The sequence below is a fragment of the Carica papaya genome, chromosome 2 (assembly GCF_054855325.1).
Source record: "Carica papaya isolate Zhongbai chromosome 2, ASM5485532v1, whole genome shotgun sequence".
Lineage (NCBI taxonomy): Eukaryota > Viridiplantae > Streptophyta > Magnoliopsida > Brassicales > Caricaceae > Carica > Carica papaya.
The window spans coordinates 37182947-37206860 of NC_142310.1; the positions used below are offsets into that span (position 1 = coordinate 37182947).

Consider the following 23914-nt stretch of genomic DNA (forward strand, 5'->3'; position numbering starts at 1 on the left):
TGTTTGTTGAGACGAAAAAGACTTAGGAAAGTAAGGAAGATTTTAAGTTAGATATAAGTTAAACGATATATTGTACCAAACATGATAATATAATTGTAACACACCCCCACACACACACACACATGTATGTATTATATGATTGTCCAAAGAAGCCATATGATGTTGAATAGTACGATGCCGACACATTTGATGCCAAAAGATTGAAAAGAAAAAAGATCCATCTCTTCTTAATTAAATGATGTTTTTTATTGTCTTATTCTATGATAAAGTTATAAATTAATATTATTCTTTGAAGTATAACATATATATATATATATATAACTTTTGGTCTTGGTTATTTCGTCTTGCTTCAAATTCAATATTTTTTGCATCAGATTGCTACTAGTACTGTGGTAAATAGAGAGGAAAAACAAAGTTGATAGGAAAAAATGGTGGGACACCAAAATTTTTGTTGTAGTGTATTGTTTTTAATATGGGAAAAATAATTACTTATATTTTATCGATATAGATATGCATTAATTTTTATTATCTGATTATTAATAGTATTGATGAGAACTTTTTAATGACATGAAAGAAAAAAAAAAAACTAACGTATTGATTTTTTACTTTTAATGATAGGATTGTGTTATGTAGCAATAGCACTTGTTTATTAGGAAGGAGCAATATACGCAAAAATAATATATTAATCTGTATTATATCGATAATGTTGATTTTAAAATAAAATTAATATATGTATATAGAATGAAGATTTATAAAAACAATAAGTAGGGAAAGATTGATAAATGAGGGACATAACTAAAAAAAAACGATATCGAACAAAGTATGATGGTAAGTGAATTGTGAGAGTGAGATATGTGATGTATTGCATTTGAAGAAAGGAGCAAGTAACGAGTAAGTTAATAGAACTTAGAGTCAATGAATACTGAGATATGGAGCATCGAAATAAGAATGCACAAAGGAGAGAGAGTTCTAAAAACACAAGGCAGGGGCAGATTGTGACACACAAGGTAGAGACATTAGAATTAGTAATATGAAGTGTATGCGGATCTGTCAATTATTTCTTCTATAGTTTCATCTTTTATTTTTTTTTTCTCTGTGCTTTTGAAGCAAGTTTTAAAATTGATAGAAATGTGTGATTTTTTAAACTTATGACTACGTAGATGTTACCTTATTTTTGGCGGTCAATGATTTCGCTTATGAGTTGTTTAAGATTCAACAACAAATACTATTTAATACATTTGAATGAAATTAGTAAAGACTTGTGAAATATTAAAACGGAAGGATCATTATACATATACCATGTCAACATTAAGAAAAATTAAACGTTATAATAGGAATAAAGTTTATGTTACTATACTTATAAAGTCTGGCTAAATGATCAATGTAGTAAATAATTATTAACTTATCAATGTAGTAAATGATTAAATCATCAACGGATGTGGAATTAAATTCATGAGTTCTAGGAGCTGAGCCCTTAAAATATCTTTGTGTGACTAAATAGCATTTTGTAGTGGAAATATTGAGAACAATAGAGGAAGATATTTATCTATATTTAAAAAAATGTGTTTTACTCTGTTTTTTTTTTTTTTTTACACAATATTTTAATGTGGTAGTCATTAATATTAGCTTAGTAATTACAACATCAATTAATGCTATTTCTTTAGCAAGTTAACATAATGTCAATTGGTTGGATCACTAAATATTTTGTCACCAAATATAAAAAGCAGTCAACAGATACATTTGAGAATGATTAGGAGCTTAAGACAATCAATAACAAAACCGAGCATATAATTAAAAGCAAAAGAGAAAAAACAAAAGGAAAAAAGTTTTTTCCATCATAATCATGGGTTGTAGAAGATGCATGGTTCAATTTCTAAAAGATCTCGAACAAGCCGGAAACCCACTTCGTTTCCTCACTCATGACTCATCATCCACACAAATATATCCCAACAGATTAACACCATGTTTTTTCTAATTATATAAATTACCTCTTTCTACAATTAACAAACAAAAGTCACGACTAATTTAATTAGAATTAAATCACTTGTTGAAAGTTTTATTTCGTGTTCCGGAGTCCAGCCAAAGGTAGTAATGCGAGAATGGAATGGCTGTAAACCCTTTTTTTTTTTTAAAAAAAAAAAGCTTGATTTAGATTTGAGCATGAATTTTAGTTTTTGATCCTTTGGCGTCTGAAATTTTGTTATTATTTGGTTTATTTAATTTATCAATAATTAATTGAATATGTGGTGTGTCAGATCAGGTGCTTAGCAAGCTATCTACGCTTGGCCAGAACAAATTTTGTACGGGGTGAAATAGTACACGGCGAAACCGCAAAAGGCGTTGGGGGTTCGGGGGGGAAGGGGGGACGGTGGGCCCCGGGGCTATGATTAGGTTAGCGACAACACATGGAACATGGGAACTGGTGGGGTCCACATATGATGATTGGGTAGGGAACCAGGTGTGGTCCCCCACCTGTCTCCTTGTCGTGGGCCCTTCACTCGTGAGTTGCTGATTGGGTAGTCCACAAACATCCCATGTTTTGTAATCTCAGTGGATAGCATGCGGGGCCCACAATCCATGACTTCCAGACTTTTTTTTTACTTGTTCACACCACCACCATTCCCATACGGCTTTAAAAGGAGTTTTGTGTTTGGGAATTACTCGGGTGCCATGATTTTTATAAATTATTATAATAATAATATTTTGAGTGATTTATTATATTACTTTATATAGAAAATTACATGCAATAATAATTTATACATCTTTAACTACCGTGAAAAACAACCGAACATTTTGTTCCACATTTCAATAAAACTTTTGCAATAAATTAATTTCATGAAAATTATTGCAACACTACTTCGAGAAGAATTTAATTCATTGATAATCTCTTATACACACACATATATATATATATATATATATATTCCTGGCAAATAGTGCCATGTTCAGGGACTTCAATATTAAACTTTGAAAGATTATTTAAAATTTTTTTTATGAGCGTCATCATTTTCTCTTTTCAAATAGTTTTTTAGATACACATAAATTATATAGTTTAATTATTTAATATATAATACTTTAACTACATATTTTGATTAATAGAATAATCAAACATGAAAAACATATTTATGTCATGTTTAGTAGTAAAGACCTATTGATATAGCTTGAATTTGAACAAAGTTTTATTATTTTCAAACTCAAGCAGCTTTTTCAGCATCACTATTCAAATTATGTTTCTATTTTCAATAATTACACATGCTTTGGCTATAAAGCATATACATATATATATATATATATGCACGTATATCTAACAAATTAAAAAAAAAAGTAGTTTTTTTACAATTAAACAGGGCCTTACTGTTTCATAAATTGCCACCTCTCTTCTTCCTATAGTTTGCAAAATATGGTTCCCAAATTGTCTAATGAACACTTTAAACTTTCTTTGATATAGCGAACTACACACACACACACACACACACCACATTGACATCAATTAGCTTCACCAAATACATATTTAAGAATCTTTGATATTTTTGGGAAACATCTAAAAATCTATCATTGATGAGAGAAATTTGAAGATCCACAGCTTGGTAAAAAACCTAGTAATAAGATTCTTACTGTGATTGCATTGTCATTTTGTTTAACATTTTTCCTACCGCTGTATTTGGAATAAATGAATTCCACAAAAAATTGCCCCGACTTGCATTCCTAACAAAAAAGAAAATTGACTCTTGTTGTCATCACTTTTAGTTTTTTGAAATGTTTGAAACACCCAAATTAAAGAATACGTTCATTACTAGATAAAAACACGTCTATAGATGCTCATGATGTACATGTTGAAAACTCAGCCTGAGGAGAGATTGGTGACAAATGGGACACAGTGGTTCTGATAACTGGTGAAAACTATCTGCAAACTATATATTTAAAAAAAAAAAATCGAATTTATGATGATCAACAACCATAAACAATTACTTACGGTGATGGCAATTCATGACTGTAATCTCCGCCACAGTCAATAGTCCTGTTGGTGGTGCGAGTGCAATTAATAAGCTGCATATCAACAACTGGTGAGGCAAATCCCAAAATGAACAACTGACAAACAAAACAAACGACAAAAGAAAAATGAATTCCTCTTCATAAGTCATCTAAACTTAACCTAACTTTCCCTACCCATGAGGAAGTAACTTGACTTTGGTACAAATCAAACCAAACACTAGAGAAAATAACAACCAAGAATGTTCTGACTCCAAGCGACACACAAATCATTTGTATACAACAGAGATAGCACGTAACAATGGCAACGCGACACTGAGATTATTCAGGCAAGAGTAGATAATGCACTATCTTAAAGAAACTCTGGAAAGAAGGCAACATTATTTCTGTGTTCACATGCCTATAGACAGAAAAAAAACAAAACAAAACAAAATTGTTAATTTGATCTAGTAGTTAACAGTAAAAGATAAGTAGATAGCATACAAAGTATAAGACAAAATCAAAACCATCTCGCGATCCCTTTGAATGCTTCTTAAAAACCGAGGAAAATTTGCACCATTGTTCTATATATATATATATATTATATCTTGTCTCACAAAAAGGGAATCCTGTTACGTCTCTCAGATTATCTCACAACACTGACTAATTTTCCCCACACAGCAGCATTTTTATCCAGCTTTCAAACTAAGCTGCACATGATCTAGCTTCTAATCCTTACGAAGCGAAGGGAACTCTGGTTACAGCAAAAATGAAATGAAGTATTTGCTCCCCTTTTATTTGAAAAGTGAAAAAAAGAACCACAAAACCTTTCAAATCCAGAAAAAAGCTTTGCAAATATTTACCAGAAAAAATTGATTAGCCCAGGTGCTGATTTCTATGTCTAAACTTCCAATATATGCTGCGGGGAGATAAAAAAAAAAGGCATAATTTTAGAGGAAAGATAAAAATACTGAATTTTTAAACATCATGATGTCAAGCCGAGTAATTCTGTACTCACAGAAAATATACAATTTCAGACTGAATTTGACAACTCAAATTTTAACATAGCTGAAGCTCAATCACCCAGCAGGCAAAGTGGCTGACGCATGCTAAGCTCTATTTTTAACGCAGGAAATTTGTCCAAATCATGAGAATCACCTAAAACTCTCTGCATTAAAACCCGTTAATTAAGAGTTAGAGATGGCAACAGCATGAAACTGAAGATCAACAAGTGAAACAGATTTCAAAAGTAACGAAATAAAATTGAAGCATGTTAATTGTCTGACATCTCACTTCTGACTTTAAGATCACATTGTTACACTAAAAGCTTCATGGCACAGATGGCTAGTAATGATGGTTTCACTGTTAACATACTACATTCCAGAAATCTGTCTGAGCATCATTAGTTACCAAATTCCCTTAATAATATAACTGATTTTTCATATTTACACATAAATATAAAGCCGTTAGGTAACTCAGGTATATTGCAATAAGATACTGTCACAACGTTAACAAAAATCAAACTCAGTGGAAAAAATGACTGGACACAAGAAAGGAAGGTTCGAATGTTCTGAATTTTTCTGAATGTTGTACCGATTACAACAAACAAGAATACCTACAAAGAAAATGCATTTAATTGCTAAATTTATCTTTAATATGCAGACATCACCAACTTTAAGAGTATGATAGGAAAAATCTTGTTTTCAAATAAAATGTATATGCAAGCATGAATAATCCAAACAATCAAATGCATGAGAAAACAAAATGTCATGAAAAAATGACTGGATATACATATAATATAGCATGTGTATACATACGGATATTGTTTGTTATGCATATATTCTCATGCTTAATTATACAACATATATAATAAATAATTCAGCTTTCTAATAACTTAGAAACACTTACATACAGAAAAGGGTAAGACTGCAAAAATGTACAATTCTATTTCTTTTCCAGCCACCAACCAAACATGCTTAATTAATTTCCTTTCCATTTACTTTCTCTCAATATATATATATATATATTTGCTTCTAAATAAGTGAAAAAAAAGTATAATTGTTTCTCTTCCTTTCCCTCTATTTATTTTCCCCAAGGAAGATATGCAATTGTTGTAGCATAGAGTACCTGGAAAGCAATTCAATTCTACCAGGAAAAATTCTACAACTATAATAATGCATTAAATTCTCCATGGAAGCAACTTTACCATATGTTTAGAACAAATCAATAATAATTTTGTGGAATTCATTTAGAAACTAATACATAGTTTAACTAAAAAATGGTAAAATTTTAATCTAAAATGATAAAACTTAAGCACACATGAAATTTTAAGTGTTGAAACAATGTGTCCCTATCAATAATATAATTTGGCATGCATTATTCTAAATTTGTTTTGTTCTAAATATAACTTCAAAGTGATTAAAGGGGAAAAAGCCAGAAAGAGTTTATCTCAAAGACTGAGAGAGGAGAAAAATATTTACCAGTGCAGCAGCATGTGCTTCTTGTAAAATATTGCCATCGATTTCCAATCTGGCAATAGGAAACTCTGGAAGGTGTCCCGATTGTTTTTTACCAAGCAAGTCACCAGGACCACGTAGAAGAAGATCGATATTTGCCAAGTGAAAGCCATCAGATGATTTCTCCAATACCTTCAGACGGTTAAGGCTACTAGCAGTAGATGCTACTAATATACATTTAGACTTTCTTACTCCACGTCCAACTCGTCCTCGAAGTTGGTGCAACTGAGCTATTCCAAATCTCTCAGCATTCATTACAACCATCATAGTTGCATCTGGAACATCTACTCCAATCTCGATTACCTGAGTGGAAAGCAGTATATGTGTATCCCCAGTTTTAAACCTTCTCAATGCTTCATCTTTTTCATCACTTTTCATTCTTCCATGCAATAAACCACATCTGTAACCCTGAAATTTATGTGAGATAGCTTCAAGATCTGCAGAAGCAGCACGAAGTTGAGGTAGTTGCTCAGATTGTTCAATGACTGGATACACAAGATACACTTTGCCTCCTGCTTCTAATTCTTCCAGCATCATCTGGAAACAGAACTATATTCAGCATCTAGTGACATTTAAAAAGATGAAGAAACCAACCAAACCATCATATCAAGACAGCACATCATGTCATCGTTTTAAATCAACATTAAGCCTCCAATTATTGACAAAAAGGTGAAAACAAAAAGACCTACCAGAATACATGTTAAAAAGGAAGACACGCACAAAATGTTGATAAACACTGTATCTTCTCTTCTGAGAACAAAATAATCTTGTATATTGTCATCTGTTACAATCTGCACTTTTGGTTTATGTTAAAAGAGCATTACTAATTTAGTGTCCGAGTCTGCCGTCATGGGAGATTTTAAAGCCTTCCAAAAGTAATTTGAAGTTTTCTTGACTATGCACCACGCAAGACAAAAGAAGCTTAAGACACAAATTGAATTCCCTGCCAAGGACCTTTTAACAAACTGACTGGAACACCAAAATAAATCAGCAGCTAGTGGCAACCAGCAGAGAGATTGACTTAGAATGGTTCCAATGACACCACAAAAAGTGGGAATTATGTGCCAAACTATGCAAAACCGGATGTCCTATATTTTGATGGCATCATGGATCTGCTAGGATGACTTAGCTGCTCTTTTTAGGCACCAACACTTGCAGGAGGAGGTCAAGTTGGACTGCCTTTTCACTTAGAAGGGGATGCCCAACTTCTGTTTTTGAAACTTGAGCAAGACAGACTTGACTTAGATTGGGAGGAATTTAAGCAACATTGCAACCTGTGCTTTGGGGGAGTTGGTGAAGTTATGGCAGCCAGGATCAATGTCAGAATACCATCATAAATTCAGGAAGCTGTCTACTAGAGCTTCCTCCCTCACATCTGAACAAGAGGTAAAACTTTTTCTAGTGGTTTGAAGGATACACTTGCCCCTGGATCAAATTTTTCCTCCCTCACCCTGTGACATAACAACGGCTGTGAGTTTGACCAGATTATATGAGAACGAGTAGGAAAGAAGGCCATAATCATTGGGGATATGCAAACCAGGGTCTAAACCAGGGCCCTTGTCCACTACAAAACCACAATTTGCCAAAAAGTTGAGTTACGCAAAATGGATGAGAGGCAAAAAAAAGACTGTTTCAACTGTAATGAGTACTACATATGGGGCATATCTGAAAGTAGATTGTGTTGCTTAGATCTATAAGAAGAGCCCATCAAAGAAAGTGACGGTGAAGATACTAGTGATATAGAAATTCTTGCACATCATAAGCAGATTTCAGACTGCCCGAACTATGAAATTTGTTTGGATGCAAGAGTAAAATCAAGGATCTGGTGGCTAATGGCAAAGAGTACGAATTCCGGGGGTACATTACAAGTCGCAAGGTGCCTCTTTTCCTTGGAAACCTCAAAGTTTACCTTGACCTTTTCATCATCCCACTTCACGGCTTTGAGGCAGTTTTGAAAGTTAACAGACTGTGACAACTGGGTCCAGGTCTCCAGGACTTTTGCCTCATGCAATCATGAGAACTAGTCATCCCTTAGCAGTTTGTGTTAAACTCTTTGTATTATTTTGCTTTTTTATTAGATGTAGTAGCGAGTTATTCCAGATAGTGAGGAAGTTCTCCGGGCAATTAGAAGTTGCCTCTCCCTTAGGAGGTAGACTTAACATCTTCTCTTTGTTCCGGATGTTGTATATAGATATGCAGCTTCTAAGAATAAAAAAGAAGCAGAATGTCTTTAAGAAAAGCAGATTTTTTAAAAATTATTTTATTATTATAATAATAATAATTTTTTAACTCAAGAAATCAAGGGATCGAAGGTTTCCTCTCGATGCACCCTTAAATATAAGAAAATAAAGGAAAAAATTCCAGAAAAAACTATAAAGAATTTACTTCAAATTGCAGTCAGCACATTTTCAGGAACCTGATCTAATTTGTGAAGAAACATGGGAAGAGGAAGAAGGAAAGAAATGAATTGAAGAAGCACAGGTTGCTGTAGAAAAAGAAACTCAATATTCATTCATGTTTTTCCTTGATAAAAAATCTATTCTAACACCACCTTTTATAGTTGAAAAGTAATTAATTGAAACTCTAGCTAATCAAAACAACCTAACTGATAATTTCTAACAAACCTAATCATTATTAGTTGGGTCCTGATGATACCCTCGATATGAAAGCATCCTTGTCCTCAAAGATGAATTGATTAACCTCAAGTCTTCATTGCCACCATAATCAAGCTATCCTTGAACAAATATGACAGCATAAAGAGGAGTTGCATATTTTAATGCCATATAATAATTTTCTACAAAAGAAATTTGAAGTGGAATATGATTGTGTGTAAAAATCTTCAACTGTAGCCAAGGACAACTTTGGTACGTACCCAAATATCAGTTGATGCAAGTTCATTTCTTTCATGTGCAAACATAATGAGTTTTCTCTTATTTGCCATCAGTTGTTAAAAACCCCACCACTTTGTTGGAGATTTTTCAAACACCCAGTGTGCATGGTTAGGTAAAATCTTCTCATTAGTCCTATATATAACTCTTCAGGAACAATTGAAAAGTCTTTCTTTACAGATCTTTCAATTACTACTCCACATTCCACCTGGATTTCATCTGCAACAATCCAAACTTCCATGTCTCCATCAAAAGTAAGCGTGAGACTAGGTGAAGTTATAGAAGTTGATAGAAATAAATGTGAAAAATATTGTGGTTGGGGAATTTTAACAAGCACCTTATGCTCATTCATCAAGCCACCTTCATTTCCAACATGCTTTGGCTCCTCAACAGATTCATCTAACATTCAACCATCACATATTCTACAATCTCCACTATTATCTCATTATCAACAAAAGAAAAATTTATAGTAGGAAGAACTGGCGGCAAAGTTGAAGATGATAGATGACTCTTCCATGTGGTAGGAGAGGAAGTGTTGCTGCACAATATTTTTCATGCTTCGTTGAGTTTCTATTTGCACTGATAGAAACTCATTATCGGCAAGCTGATGCTGATGAAGGGGAAAAATAAGAACTCGCTCACGACATTGTCTTCATCTCCTCAATTTTGCAGTCCAACTAACATACGTCCTCTTGTAGAGCAACTTTCTGCTCCAATCAAAGCTCTGTCCAGCTTTCGGAACTTACAAATAGAGAAGATCGACCAAATGCTAGCAAAACTGAAGAAGATGGTCCCTGTGTAGAAGGCTCTAGAGGCCGTGCCAAGCTCAGAATCAGGTCCAGGAGTTCAGTGAACCTTTGCTCTAGTCTTGCCAGATGTTGCTGCTGGCACTCTTTTTTTTTCTTTTTTCTCAACAAAGTTTTTGAGTTTCTGATCTAACTCCTTTAACGATCTCATCAATCTGTTGCAATTTTCGCCAACTCGCAATCACCAGGTTCCCTTTCTTTCTATCCTTTGATGTTATTACAATTAGTGTTGCATCGAAATCGTGAAGATAGATTTGCATAAGTTGTAGAAAGGAAGAAGAAAAGACAAGTAGAGAGAGTCAAAGGTGAAGGATAAGAAGAGATAGAAGAAAGCTAGAAGGGAGAAACAAAGAGAAGGAAGACACAGAAGAAGAAATCATGATTGTTGAAATCTGATTTACTCTAGTACCAAGTTATCAGCAACCTGTCCTGATTTATGAAGAAATAAGAGAAGAAGAAGAATGAGAGAAAAGAAAAGAGTCGAAAAAAAACAACTTTGCAGTAGAGTTCTAAAGTCCAATATTCATTCATGTTTTTCCTTGATAGAAAACAACCTAATTAATTATTATAATAAACCTAACCACTATTAGTTGGGTCCTGAGAATGCCATTTACTTGAATTTGCAGTCAGCACATCCACAACCAGATCCAACCTTAGGGACCATAAAAGGTATTCAACAAGTTAACCAAGATTATGCAGTAGTATCTTAAGTACTGAAAAGATATAGGTGTAAGAATAAGAATCATTACAGTGTAAACTTCCTCAAAGCCATTGTCATTTCCTTCAAAAATATATGTTTCAACTGGCAATCTTCCAGGGGGCAAGTCAGTTATCTGTCATTGAACAAAGCAAAGAATGGGAATTAATATTGTATAAGAATTTTAGTTTTGGGACCAAAGCAAAGATGTCTGAAACTTAAATCTCTTTCTGATCTCTTAAGCAGTTATCTCTCTTCTCCAATCATGATTACAGCCTTACTTTTAGTGGATGGATATCCATTGCCTTAAAACTAATCAATCATTGCCCCAGAAAAATATTAATTCAAAATATCCTTACATCAAGAGCTGATTTAAATGTGAATAAATCTATTACAAAAGCAACTAGGTAAATGCAAAGTATCTATTACAAAGCAAAAAAGAAAGTGTCAAGCAATAAAAGAGAAATATCTAACTACAAAAGCAAGAATAAGAAAAAAAACATCGATATTAAATTACAAGGTCCATCCCAATCCAAGAAAAAACTTTCCCAGCCTCATGTTATATAGGAAGGTGAACAAAATTTCAAATCAATTGTTTAAATCATTCAGGGAACATTAAGAAGTCTATCTATTTATATAGGGTTTGCTTACAATTGTAAAAACTGCAAGCTTCACATACCTGAGTAAGGGACATATCTCCATATAAAGCCAGAGCAAGTGTTCTTGGAATAGGAGTAGCAGACATGGCAAGGATATGAGGGGCCATATATCCATCACCTTTTGGAGGACCATCTGAATTAGCTGGTGCCATTGTTGAATTCACAGAGGCAGTATACAACTGTACATGAGGTGTTTTAGCATGCTTTACAAGTGACATGCTTGAGAAAAAAGGAAGAACAAATAGCAAGGACAGGAACATTATTTTCCACCACAATTTTTTACTTGTAAATCTCTAGTTAAGAAATAATTCAAAACTATTTGAACAATGGCCATACAAATCCTTGTTCAATTTCTTAGTTTTAAGAATAATTACATCCATTTTTCTTAAAGAATCATTATTGTTGGTAATCTGCAATTGATGCAACCTATTTCAACTTTACCAAGTCACCTATTTTGTTATTGCGGACAGGCAGTCCAAATAGTGGGGTTTGACTTGGTTAAAGCAATTTATTCATCTTGCAAAGATTTTAGGATAATCTATAAAGACTTAGTAGTCCAAAAATGTGATCCTAATTTTTCATTACACGATAGATACCTGTTTAGAGGAAGCCGCAATTTTCTACTTGACATGTCCCTTTCACTGGAATTAATCTCGGAATTACATTCAAGTGGTATAACAAGTCATTTTTGAAGAGATAAACTAATTTTCATGGTTATGATCGATTTTATTGGCCAAGCATTAAAAGAGATGAGGCTAGTAGTTGCTAGATAACATATTTGGCAAGTCTACAAGGGAAAGAAGCACAGTACTGGCTTGTAGACGCCTCTTCCTGTACTCCATGAGCCTTGGATGGATATAAGCATGGACTTTGCACTCAGTTTGCCAAAAACAACTAGAAACTATCACAATATTCCTTATAGTAGATTGATTCTATAAAACTGTTCATTTCATTCCATGCACAAAAGCCCCTGATGCTTCTAACTAACCAAACCATTATTCAGATTTCTGATTGTCGTATAAAATTCGTAAGCTATTTTTGCTGTACTTTATAGAGAATGTTCAACACTTAGCACAAGTACCCTAAACCCTTTCATCCATGAACTGATGGACAAATTGAATACACTAACAGAAGCTTTAGGAGGCCTTCTTCATTATTGTGCTCGAAACCACAATAACAGTCGATTGGGTTATGGCTTCCTTCATTGTTGTGAATCAGTCCTTTTGAATGCATTACAGCCATATAGCCAAAGCTTCCTATTGATTTGGTTTATTTGCCTTTGCATGCTCGTCTTAGCATTGAAGTAGAAGATGATGCTAAACTATTCATGACATACACGCTGAGGTTGGAACACGAATTGCTTTAACCAATGAAGGTCATAAGATCTTTACTGACTAAAAAAGAAGACGTCCTTATTTTAACGAGGGAAATATAATTATGGTAAACATCAGACCTGGAAGGTTACAAAAGGGAGTTCGTAAGAAACTTCATTAAAAAAATATTGGTACTTCCAAGATTCACAAGAAGATTAGCCAAAATGTTGATGTTCTTGACTTGTCGGAAGATATAAACTTAAAGTAAGGTCTTAAATGCTGAAGATTTGACTTCATATCAGGGATGTAATACTACTGGTTTTCATGATTAAATTTCTATTCACTTACCAGTTACTACAAACCTCAAGGATGAGATAGAAAATATTGTTTAACGGTCAAAAAGGTAATAACAAGAAGTGGTAATCGCCAGAGTTCTAGTGAAGTGGAAGGAATATCCAAAAATGGATTTACCTGGATAACAAAAGCTAATGTTGAGAAGCTCAACCCTATCATGCATGCTATATTCTATTATTTGAACATGACGAAGCCAAGTTCCCCTCATTTGAGGGGATTTGTGGGGCATAGACATATATCATATTATGTAGCTTACTTTAAGTTTCCCAGTTTATTTATGTTTTGTTTTTCTATTTTTATGTGGAGTAATATTTCTAATACTTATTAGCATTAGTATTTCTTAATCTAATCTATCCAAGAAATGATTACTTAACACTCCATAAATACTTTAATTTCCTTTAAGATCATTATTCAATTATTCCACAAAAATGTTTGAGAAATTTTTTATACTTGATCTTGTGAACTAATCAAATCTTAGCATGTTATGTGAGAATCCTAGGTGTGATACTTAGTCTTTTAACTCTAATTTATCCTACCATCAACAAAGGCTCTTAATGGACTGATTTTTCCTTATTGCCTTTGGAGGCTCGTAGCTGTTGTTAGATCGATGGGCTTTTGTAATTTAGCTTTAACAATGACATAGACCAGTATAACACTAAAAAAAAATCTCGACCTCCGGTGCTGGTGTAAGGAATGATGCGCGAGTTAATAGTTGTTCATAGTACTTATAAACGGTTAAAGTTTTGCTTAATTTAGACAATTCCCCTAGCTTGTTGCTGCAATAAAAGCCGACAACACAGGAGACAACAAGATTCAAATTCTTCCCAGGTGTGGTCGAGTCTATCTCATTCTAGTTTCAAGAACCAAAGTTGGGTGTCCCCTTCAAGATGGAAGGATGCCAATCCAATTTTGTCTTCTTCGGAATGGCAAAGAGAGTGCATCCACTGATTTAGTCATCCCAACGGGTCTAATTCACCATCAAAATGAGGAAGTCTAGTTTTCCATGCCTAGGAACCATGTGACTACCATAAGCATGGTCACGCCCAAGCCTACTGGCTTTTTTTCCCGTAACCACTTGGGCCTAGGTGGATGCATAAACATTAGTAAAAGAGAGCTCCTAGGACAATGCAAGGACTCGGACTAACAGCTCCCTCTGTCTCTCATTGAAGCAGGAGTAATCCTGCTTGTGCTTTGCACAATCATGGGTGCGGTATTCTCAGTATAACTTGAGAACAGAGTTGAACTGCTGTTGGAATATCCAAAGATCAACCATGACAATGACACCTTGCCCTGGTATCAAGGTGTTATGTCCGCTATTCTGGGATCAGGTCACTGGTCTGTTTACAGAGAAATCTTCTAACAAGCATGAAGCTTGCTTATTAGATTCACATCCTATGGTCTGCTCGTAGTAGAGAACCCATGACCTCTTTGAGAGCACTCTAAAATTTTTATAATAATTCCAGATACTTCTTTTATTACAAAAGTACGTATTTACAGGGAATATTGTCCTAGAATTTAGGAAGAAACCTAACCAACTCCTGATGACAAAAACTAAGAATAATCAAAATCCTATGCTGATTGGAAATTCTAACATGAATTCCAGGTGATCCGACAGCCTAAGGACCGTATTCCAGGGGACTAAGAATTCCTAAATAGAAGCAGAGGCTAGAATCACAAGACTCCTGGAGACTCCAAACTGTTATGTGCGGTTGGCGAATAATTGTCTCTTTAGCTATTTTGAAAAGGGATAACTATCTTCTTGTGACTCCTGGAGACTCCAAACTGTTATATGTGGTTGGCGAATAATTGTCTCTTTAGCTATTTTGAAAAGGGATAACTATCTTCTATTGATTATTGATGTTTGTTCAATCTTTAGTTTTATTTTTTTTTCTCTCATTTTGTTGTTGCTAGAGGATTTCTTATCCTTCTTTCTCTCACTTTCTAGTTCTCTCTTCCTAATAATATTTCTTTCTATAGTAAAAGTTTTTCTTAAACAATCAAACCCGTTGGCTCAATTCCGATCAATTAAGAAAAGGAAAGCAACTCTCACGTAGAGTTGGTTACCTTCTCCACTCTTAACTAAGAGGATGATGGTTCAAACTTATGGAACCCTTCGAGGGCTAACAAAAGAAATAAAGGAATAGAATATAAATTAATTGGAAAGTCAGTCCAAAGCGGCTGTAAGACCAGAAGCACCAAAACCTAACCATCTAAACAATTACCAAAACACAAAATATTATGTGGAATGCATATAAGATGTATTGAAGATAGAGGATAAGCCAAAATCGGGTATAATGATTGAGAACAGACAACCTTACTGTTAAATCTTCCTCTCTGAATAACACCAAAACGATGTTGTTCGTCCACCACAGCAATACGTAAAGCAGAGAACTCCACATTATCAGCTATTAAACTGTGAGTTCCAATTATCATTGAGATGTCTCCTGTTTGGAGATCCTATTACCAGCGTGTCAATTATATGTATCTTGAAAGTTTTTGTCCACAAGGCATATATAATATGAAAATACTTACCTTACGAATCATTCGCGATTTTTTTGATGGGGTTGAACCTGTAAGAAGAGCAACAGATGGCTTGGCCTGGACCTCCATATTCTCAAGTAACTCGCACAAGTGCTCATAATGCTGGACTGCAAGCAACTCAGTGGGAACCATGAAAGCTGCCTACAGACAACTTAAACTTAAACCTAATGATAATTATGTCCTAAATATAAAAGCTAAGACATAGGGAAGGTCTGAAATTAATTATAAACAGAGCATCAACAATGAAACAAAAAAAAAGAAAGAAAAAACTTCAAAACCACTGAGATGAGGCAATGATGCCAGCTGTTATCATGAAAGAAACTAAGTTACATAAAGATATTCATATAAATACAGTAAGATTGCAATCACCAACCTGATAACCAGAACCAATAACCTCCATGCATGCCAAGAATGCAACAACAGTTTTCCCACATCCAACATCCCCCTGAAAAGAAACAATAAGTTAGCTGCATATCAGAAACTTCTTCACCTTTCGCAGATCAGTGAAAATACTACAGAAGTGAAATGAAAAAACGCATGATAATTATTTGACCTATTCTTAAATAGTTTTTTGTTTGTTGATATAGAAGTAACTTTGCCCAAAGTAATATTGGTTATTTCCCGCTAGTTCCTTATGTTTACAAGAAAACACTGACACAGACTTTAAGGAAACAACAAAAGTATGGAAGAATTCGTTTGTTTAGTATTTCATTGAATATTAGGGCTCTGTACATACAGTTTTATATGAATAAGAAAAAAAAACACAATTAATTATATGAAAGAGTATATTATTGATATACAATTTGGTCCATCCCCAGCTTAATTATATTTGTTTGAAATTCAAGATTACTCAATCATTTAGCTAATATATTTGCACGGGTCTATGAGAGACTACTATAGCTACAAATAAACAATTGTTGTTGCTCACAACCCAGTACAACGTGATAGAACCAAGTACCTTGAAATCAACAAACACTTTATCAATGAAAATCATTTTCAACCATAAGAGCTTACCTATTCCTTGAGCCATTGTTTGGAATTCTGACTCTGCATTAGACCGAACTACCACATTTTTTTTTTGCTTCTTCACATGATCAAATTCCGTCCAAGGAAAGTGAAGTTATTTGAGAGGAAATATTGTTTCTCATTTATTTCCATCATGAATGATGTGTATTTATACAACCTAAATGCTAATAAACCAAACAAATTCTAACAAAATCCTAACCAATTTATGGGGATGAGAAAATCTGTTTGTGACTCCCTCCGTAAACAAAATCTACAGCTAATAAAATAGAAAATATACAACCTGGAAAATACCCGGAAAGTACAACTTAATTTCTCCTTATTTCCTTATTTTCTATAGACAGTATAATAACCAATGGTGGATCTTTTTATCAATTAACGATCTACATAATCTACATTTGTGTCTGTTTCAAGAAATAATCTATTATTTCTTTTAAACATGATACATTTTCCTGATTTACCCTTAAAGTAATGGAGCATATGGTATGTGGCTTGCAGATGTCTTTTTTTAGACTTGTGAATGAACTGCCTTATTACGCTCACTGTACAGGTGATATCTGATTTGATATGCGTTAGGTATATTAGTTTTGAAGAAAATTGAGAGGAAAATATTTTGCTTCTCATTTTCTTGATGAATGATTCACACATATATATACAAATCTGCTGCTTCTAATAACCTAATAAATTCTGGAGAAATTCTAACAAAATTCTGGTTGAGGAGGAAATTTGTTGGTGACACCCTCTATTTACACAAAACGTACAACTCATAAACAAAAATAACAGCTGTAAATAAATGTATTTAATCCTAATTTATTTTTCTAATTATTTATTTTCTAATTATGTCATCAAAAGTTCTCTTGGGAAGATTTTTCATTAGAATATATGCGATCTGTTGATTCGTTGGAATGTGCATCAGAGTTATAGTTTCATCTTCCAATTTCTCTTTAATGAAATGACGATCGATCTCCACATGTTTGGTTCTATCATGATATACTGGATTTTTGGCCATACTGATTGTTGATTGGTTGTCGCACTATACTTTCATAAACATATTGTTGAGAACTTTTAATTCGTCAAGTATTGTCTTCAACCATACACCTTCACAAATACCATGAGCAAGCGCTCTAAATTCAGATTTTGCACTGCTGCAGGACACAACTGACTGTTTCTTGTTTCTCCAAGTAACCAAGTTACCCCAAATATAGGTACAATATCCTAATGTAGATCTCCTGTCATCTGTAGAACCTGCCCAATCCGCATCTGTGTAGATTTCAACACCTCTTCTGTCTATTTTCTGAAAGAATAAACCTTATCCTGAAGTTTTCTTGAGATACCTCAGAATCCGATACACAGCACTCATGTGATTTTCAGTTAGTTGATGCATGAACTGACTTACTCTACTTACTGCAAAACCGATATCTAGTCTTGTGTGAGCTAAGTAAATAAGTTTCCCAACAAGTCTTTGGTATCTCCCTTTGTCAACCATTTTATTACTGATTCTGGATCCAAGTTTGATGACTAAATCCATCGGGGTGTCAGCAGGCTTGCTTCCTAGCATTCCAGTTTCTTTTAGGAGATACAGAATGTACTTTCGTTGAGAAACTAAAATTTCTTTTTTTGATCTAGCCACTTCCATACCGAGGAAGTACTTCAGTACCCCAAAATCTTTTATTTCAAATTTTTTGGCTAGGAATTCTTTAATTTTTTGAATCTCCTCAAAGTGATCTCCTATAAGAATGATATCATCAATAAATACAATCAAAATAGCTTATCTTTTTTTGGCTCTTCTACTCACGTCTACCGCTAGTTTGCAAGTTGGCATGTGTGATGTCGCTGCACCAACTTGAGGAGGGTATTGAGTAGGATATTTTATTACTTTATTATTTTATTATTTAATTAGTTGAGATGATGTAATTAGAATTTTATGAGAATAGTATCTCATATAATTAGAATTTTAATAAAATAAATTTTTTTTTATCAACAAATTATGAATTCTACAAGTACCCTAAGTGTAACAATCTAAAACGGAAGAAATAAAATTTATATTTTTTCTCCAAAATCAACACATTTAAACCATGAGAGACAGAAAACATATCTGAATGAGTCAAGAAATTTGTATCTTCAAGGCCATAGCCACAATCTTTGGTGAAGGTTTTAGGCTTCTCATGGAGTTCCAACATTTTTTCTTGGTGTGTGTATTTCTTGCAGAAAGTACACTAAAGTCTGTTTCTATTTTCTCACCAATTGTTGGAATTTTTAGAGTTTGTCTTTGTTTTCTCACAAATTGTTGGAATTTTATTATAACTTGACTCATTCGCCCATGGTTTAGAGCCTTTAGTTGTCATTGTTCAACTTCTAACATAACAAATTTCTATGATTACCACCCTTCTACTTGCTTCGACAACTAGAATTAAAATAATTTAATTTAAGTTCTTTGCTTAATATTTGAATTTTTATCTAGTTAAATTCTAGGTTGAGACCAACTATGAATTGATGTGTGCGATCATTATTCACAAATTGCTCTAGCTAGACTACATCTTTACTTCAATTCGTTGGGAGACAATGGTACCAATTTAGCCATTACCATGCAGTTTTTTAATAGATTAATATACTCTACCACTGATATATTTTCTTATTTTGAAGACCAAGTTTTAATCGTTAGATCTTCCATCTTGGTTGCATCTTTTATTTTAAAATAGGTTTCTCTATCTCCTTTCCAAACTTCCTTAGCAGTGGGGAGAAATATGCAAGTGTTGTCTATCTCTAATAATATTGAGTTTCAGAATTAAGCCATTATCATTGAATCTTCTTATCCAAAACATCAAATTATGGGTCTCCCGATTTAGGTTTGGTCCCCATAATGAGTTTCTCCTTACATTTGATGATTGTTCGAATTAATTGTAATCAAATTAAGTAAGTCCTATTCAAGTGGTAGTCTACCTACTGGATTGTTGTGAATTTATTATTTAGGGATTCATACCTGTGACTTGAGACATAACATCCAACATGACCTATAACTTTTCCGAGAAATTAAAGCCGATTTAATAAAGAAAAATAAAAATTACTAGGTCGAACTGGTAGTTGGACAAAATTAATTTACGATTGTTGAATAGACGCTAGAGGAAAGCACAATTGATAGATAGACCTACGGCTAGGTGGATAGTGCATGGTTGGAGGTGGTAGCTGAGTGGCATATGCATCTGGGTGGCAAATATAGCTGAGTGAGCCGCGTTATTATCTAGTGCGCGCAACTGTAAGTGACAATGATTGCAGCTGACAGTGGTTGGAGGCGTATGACTGACTATAAAGGTCAATAGTTGTAGTGACTAACTATGAAGGTTGGTCATGTTTAGGGTTTCTTTACTTTTGGTCATTAAGACAGATTAATATTCTGAAAGAGGGTAGTTTGTTCTTACAACTCTGATACCATTTCTAATGCGTCGGGCCCAAGACCGCACATTATATAGTGTTGACTAATATACTTTACTATTTAATTATTTTATTAGTTTATCATTTAATTATTTATGATGATGTATTTAGAATTCTACTAGATAATAATCTCATGTAATTAGAATTATAATAGAACGGTATTTATCTTATCAACATCTTAAGAATTCCATAAATATTTCAGGTGTAATAATCTAAAATGTGATAAATAAAATTTATATTTTTTATCCAAAATCTATATAGTGTCAGAGCCGAACAAACCTACTTTAAAGTTCTAATTTTATGATTTTTTTCAAACTCTAAAATAACAAAATATGTTGATTTGAAACTCAACTATCAAGACTTTATCTCACCATCACACTAGACAGAGTTGCAGTCTCACCGCTAGTCTGTGTCCCGACTCAGATCGCAAATGCCGCCGCACACGACGTCGCCGACCGCCACATGCACCACTGCCGGCTGCAATGATCCATTGTGATTTCACCGAGAATCTCCATAGAAATTGTCAATGATTTTAAATTCAGCACGGATCTGGTGAAAATCGTGTTAGAACTGCTCGAACCTTGTTTTCTTGAGTCTGGCCGCTGTGGATCTTCTTCTTCTCTGGCTCTCCAGATGTGTCTGCACACGAACAAGCCTTCTTTGTGTGTAAGCCGTTTTGACTAGCCTTGTCTGATCCTTTTTTTTGGATCTTCCGCGCACGTTCGCCTCTAATTCCGCAATTTGGCCTCTCTGCGCACGAGCCACTCTAACCAACATTTTTTTGTCCTTTTTCCAGCTCCGTAGTGCATGTCCACCGTCTAGTTCACGATCCAACACCGATCCGGCTTCTTCGAATACAAGCTGCACCGATTGGTCTTTTTTCTGATCCTTCTCAAAGCACTGCCGCTTCTAAAGCCACATTTGTTGTCAAACCGGTCTGTTTCCAGTCACTGACTCCAGGCTCGCAGCTTGTTTCCTTTTTCAGCCTAATCCTATTGCTTAGAATTCCATAGATGTTGTTTAGAAGTTTTCTTCTATCCCTATGAGATTAGCTATTAGGTGTTATTCTTTCTCCTTAAACCATGACAGAAGCAACAACTCTTTTTAGAACTTGATTTACAAGTTGAACATGTACGATGTTCCTGCACCAACTTGAAAAGAGGTGTTGACTAATATATTTTATTATTTTATTATTTTATTATTTAATTAGTTATGATGATATATTTAAAATTCTATTAAAATAATAATCTCATATAATTAGAATTCATAGTAAAATAATAATTTTTTTATCAATATGTTAAGAATTTTTTATCAAGTTAAAGAGTGAGAAATAAAATTTATATTTTTTTCCAAAATCTACACAATCACATATTGCTACTAGTGATAATGGTTGGAGGCTTATGACTGACTATAAAGGTCCGTGAATGATACTTTTCCACGCCAAAATTTCTTCTCTCATCGAACCAACCATTACCCACGATCATAAAAAGATACAATCACACGATTCTATTCTCCCTTTTGCATAGAAAACAACGATGCACCAAAATCCTGTCCCTCCTAATTGGCTTGTCCATAATTAAAATACAACATTTACCAATCTCTTATGTGAAAAAAAAAAGTAATTCTAGATAGAGGACTGACCTTCCAAATTTGCCGGAGTAAAAAATCTATACCCGTGACTTTTCTTTTAGTTAAATGATTGTATAAGAATCTAAGAGAAAAATTCCTCTAGAATTGATCCTCCATATTGGTTGGTCTCTAGCCCCATCAACTTTTAACCCTAGCAAAGGCGAAAAGTAGCTTTTCATATTCCATAACTTCTCAATTATTAAGATTTCTCATGACCTCCATAGTCCCTCTCCCTCTCCTATAGCAACATGGTGGGACTCATGAATCGAATATTCATGAAACAAACAATAGGATAGATACAAAATGAACTATTTTCTGAGTGTGTTGCCCTCCAACCAGGTGTCATGCCATAAGTTGATGTTGTCCCTAGTACCAACCATCCAGTTAATACTTTCCTAGAAATTAGTCCTATCCATATAGATTTTTTCCACATCCCACTCCCGTGGGGTTTAAATAGGAGCCTGGTGCACAAATCTCTATCAATAGTACCAAACTTCACTTCAATGAACCTCCATTAGAGAGTACAATTTTCATTCATGAATTTTTGAAACCATTTTCCTTGAAGAGCAATATTAACTTTTACCAAAGATCACAAACTCAATCCACCTTGATGAATAGGCTTCTTGATCTCATCTCAAGATACAAGATGATACTTTCTTTTTTCCTCAATTTATTTCATTGAATATTAGAATTCTATATATAGTTTCTCGTATAAATAAGAAGAAAATACACAATTAATTACATGAGAGAGTATATTACTAAAAGACCATCCATCCTAATTACACTCAATATACTTTTTCAAAAATGAAAAAAAGATGTTAGGATCCATCATTTGATTAGCCAAACTTGGATCCTTCTCAAGAACTTAAACTTTTATCTTTCCTCTTCTTAATGTAAACCAAAATTGGTGACCTCTAGCACATACACCATCTAATATTACAACGACGGAGTCTTGGACAAATCACACAATTATCATAGTTCTTATTTTGAAGCTATATATTAAGGAGGAAAAAAAATTATTGACCTTGTTATTTGAAATAGATGCCACCAACTCAACATCAACCGAGAGACTGCAAGCAAGTGTTTACCATAATTTTAAGTAACCTAATGGCAACAGAAGAGATGAAAAAGCTAACCATTGGCAAGTCAACTCAAGCCAAGGTTCACAATCTCTAACTTCCGAAAAAAATAACATATGTATAAGTTCTTCAAAAGGGGAAAAAAGAACGACTGTGCTAATAACCTTGCAATGAACGAACAATAACCACCATCTTATTAACAGAAACATTAATGCAAGTTTCAATACCTGCAAAAGACGATTCATTGGAACTGGTCTCTTCAGGTCCCATATTATTTCCGAAACAGCAGTTAGCTGACTAGAAGTGAGGGAATACGGAAGAGCCTTTAAAAATTCCTTTGCAAGACTAGACCATTCCTCCACATAAATAGCATTTACTTCGGGTCTTCTGTACTTATCGAGCAGTCCATCTTTCTCTATTTGTGTACCAAGCCCTTCGAGCATTTGGAATAGGCGTCCCAACTGCAAGAAGAGATGATGAGAATAATTTAGGTTATATGTAGATAGCTTGTGGCCAATTCCCCCTTTGGTGGAGGCATGGGTTAGACACACCGTTGCAGAATAGGCTACTATAAAATTATGTATACCAAAATAAATAAAAGTAGAGATGTTAAGAAATTAAAACTCGACAGCACTATTCAGACATGAAGTCAGGGAAAACTGTCAACTGAATTGTTACTTGAAGAATTAGTTGGAAACAACTGCCTAGGAACAGCTCCCTAAATATCCTAACTTCTTCATCTAAAACTAACAATTTACAATTCATAACCCGTGTTCCCTTGGATAGAAGAGTAATGTCATTGTGTTATTTCTGGTGCAAATGGTACTACAGGATGAATAAAGGACACGGCTCGTCACTCTACAATGTATTTTCTCTTTTTTCTTTTTCTAAAACACACCATGTAAAATTTTGGAATATAAGCATAATTCTTACTCAGTGTAGCCCTATTAAGATTCATTAGTTATGTGGTGACGAGAAATGCCAAATTAACCTTAAAATTGTACATAAAAA

General features: G+C 34.0%; 1 protein-coding gene across 15 annotated transcripts in view; it reads right to left on the reverse strand.

The window, feature by feature from the left end:
- Positions 1-3711: 3711 nt before the first annotated feature.
- The window catches only part of LOC110813465 (DEAD/DEAH box RNA helicase family protein), a 42044-nt gene continuing 21841 nt past the window's right edge, over positions 3712-23914 (reverse strand). For 9 of the 15 annotated variants that reach the window (XM_088214611.1, XM_088214602.1, XM_088214608.1 and 6 more), the window contains 8 exons: positions 23131-23364; positions 16117-16188; positions 15735-15884; positions 15516-15659; positions 11556-11714; positions 10929-11012; positions 6450-7022; positions 4900-5137 (listed from right to left, as the gene is read on the reverse strand). In XM_088214611.1, coding sequence (XP_088070737.1) covers positions 5045-5137; positions 6450-7022; positions 10929-11012; positions 11556-11714; positions 15516-15659; positions 15735-15884; positions 16117-16188; positions 23131-23364 — 1509 coding nt within the window. In that variant the 3' untranslated portion in view covers positions 4900-5044. The other 6 variants (XR_015817425.1, XR_015817427.1, XR_015817426.1 and 3 more) reach the window with 6 other exon arrangements.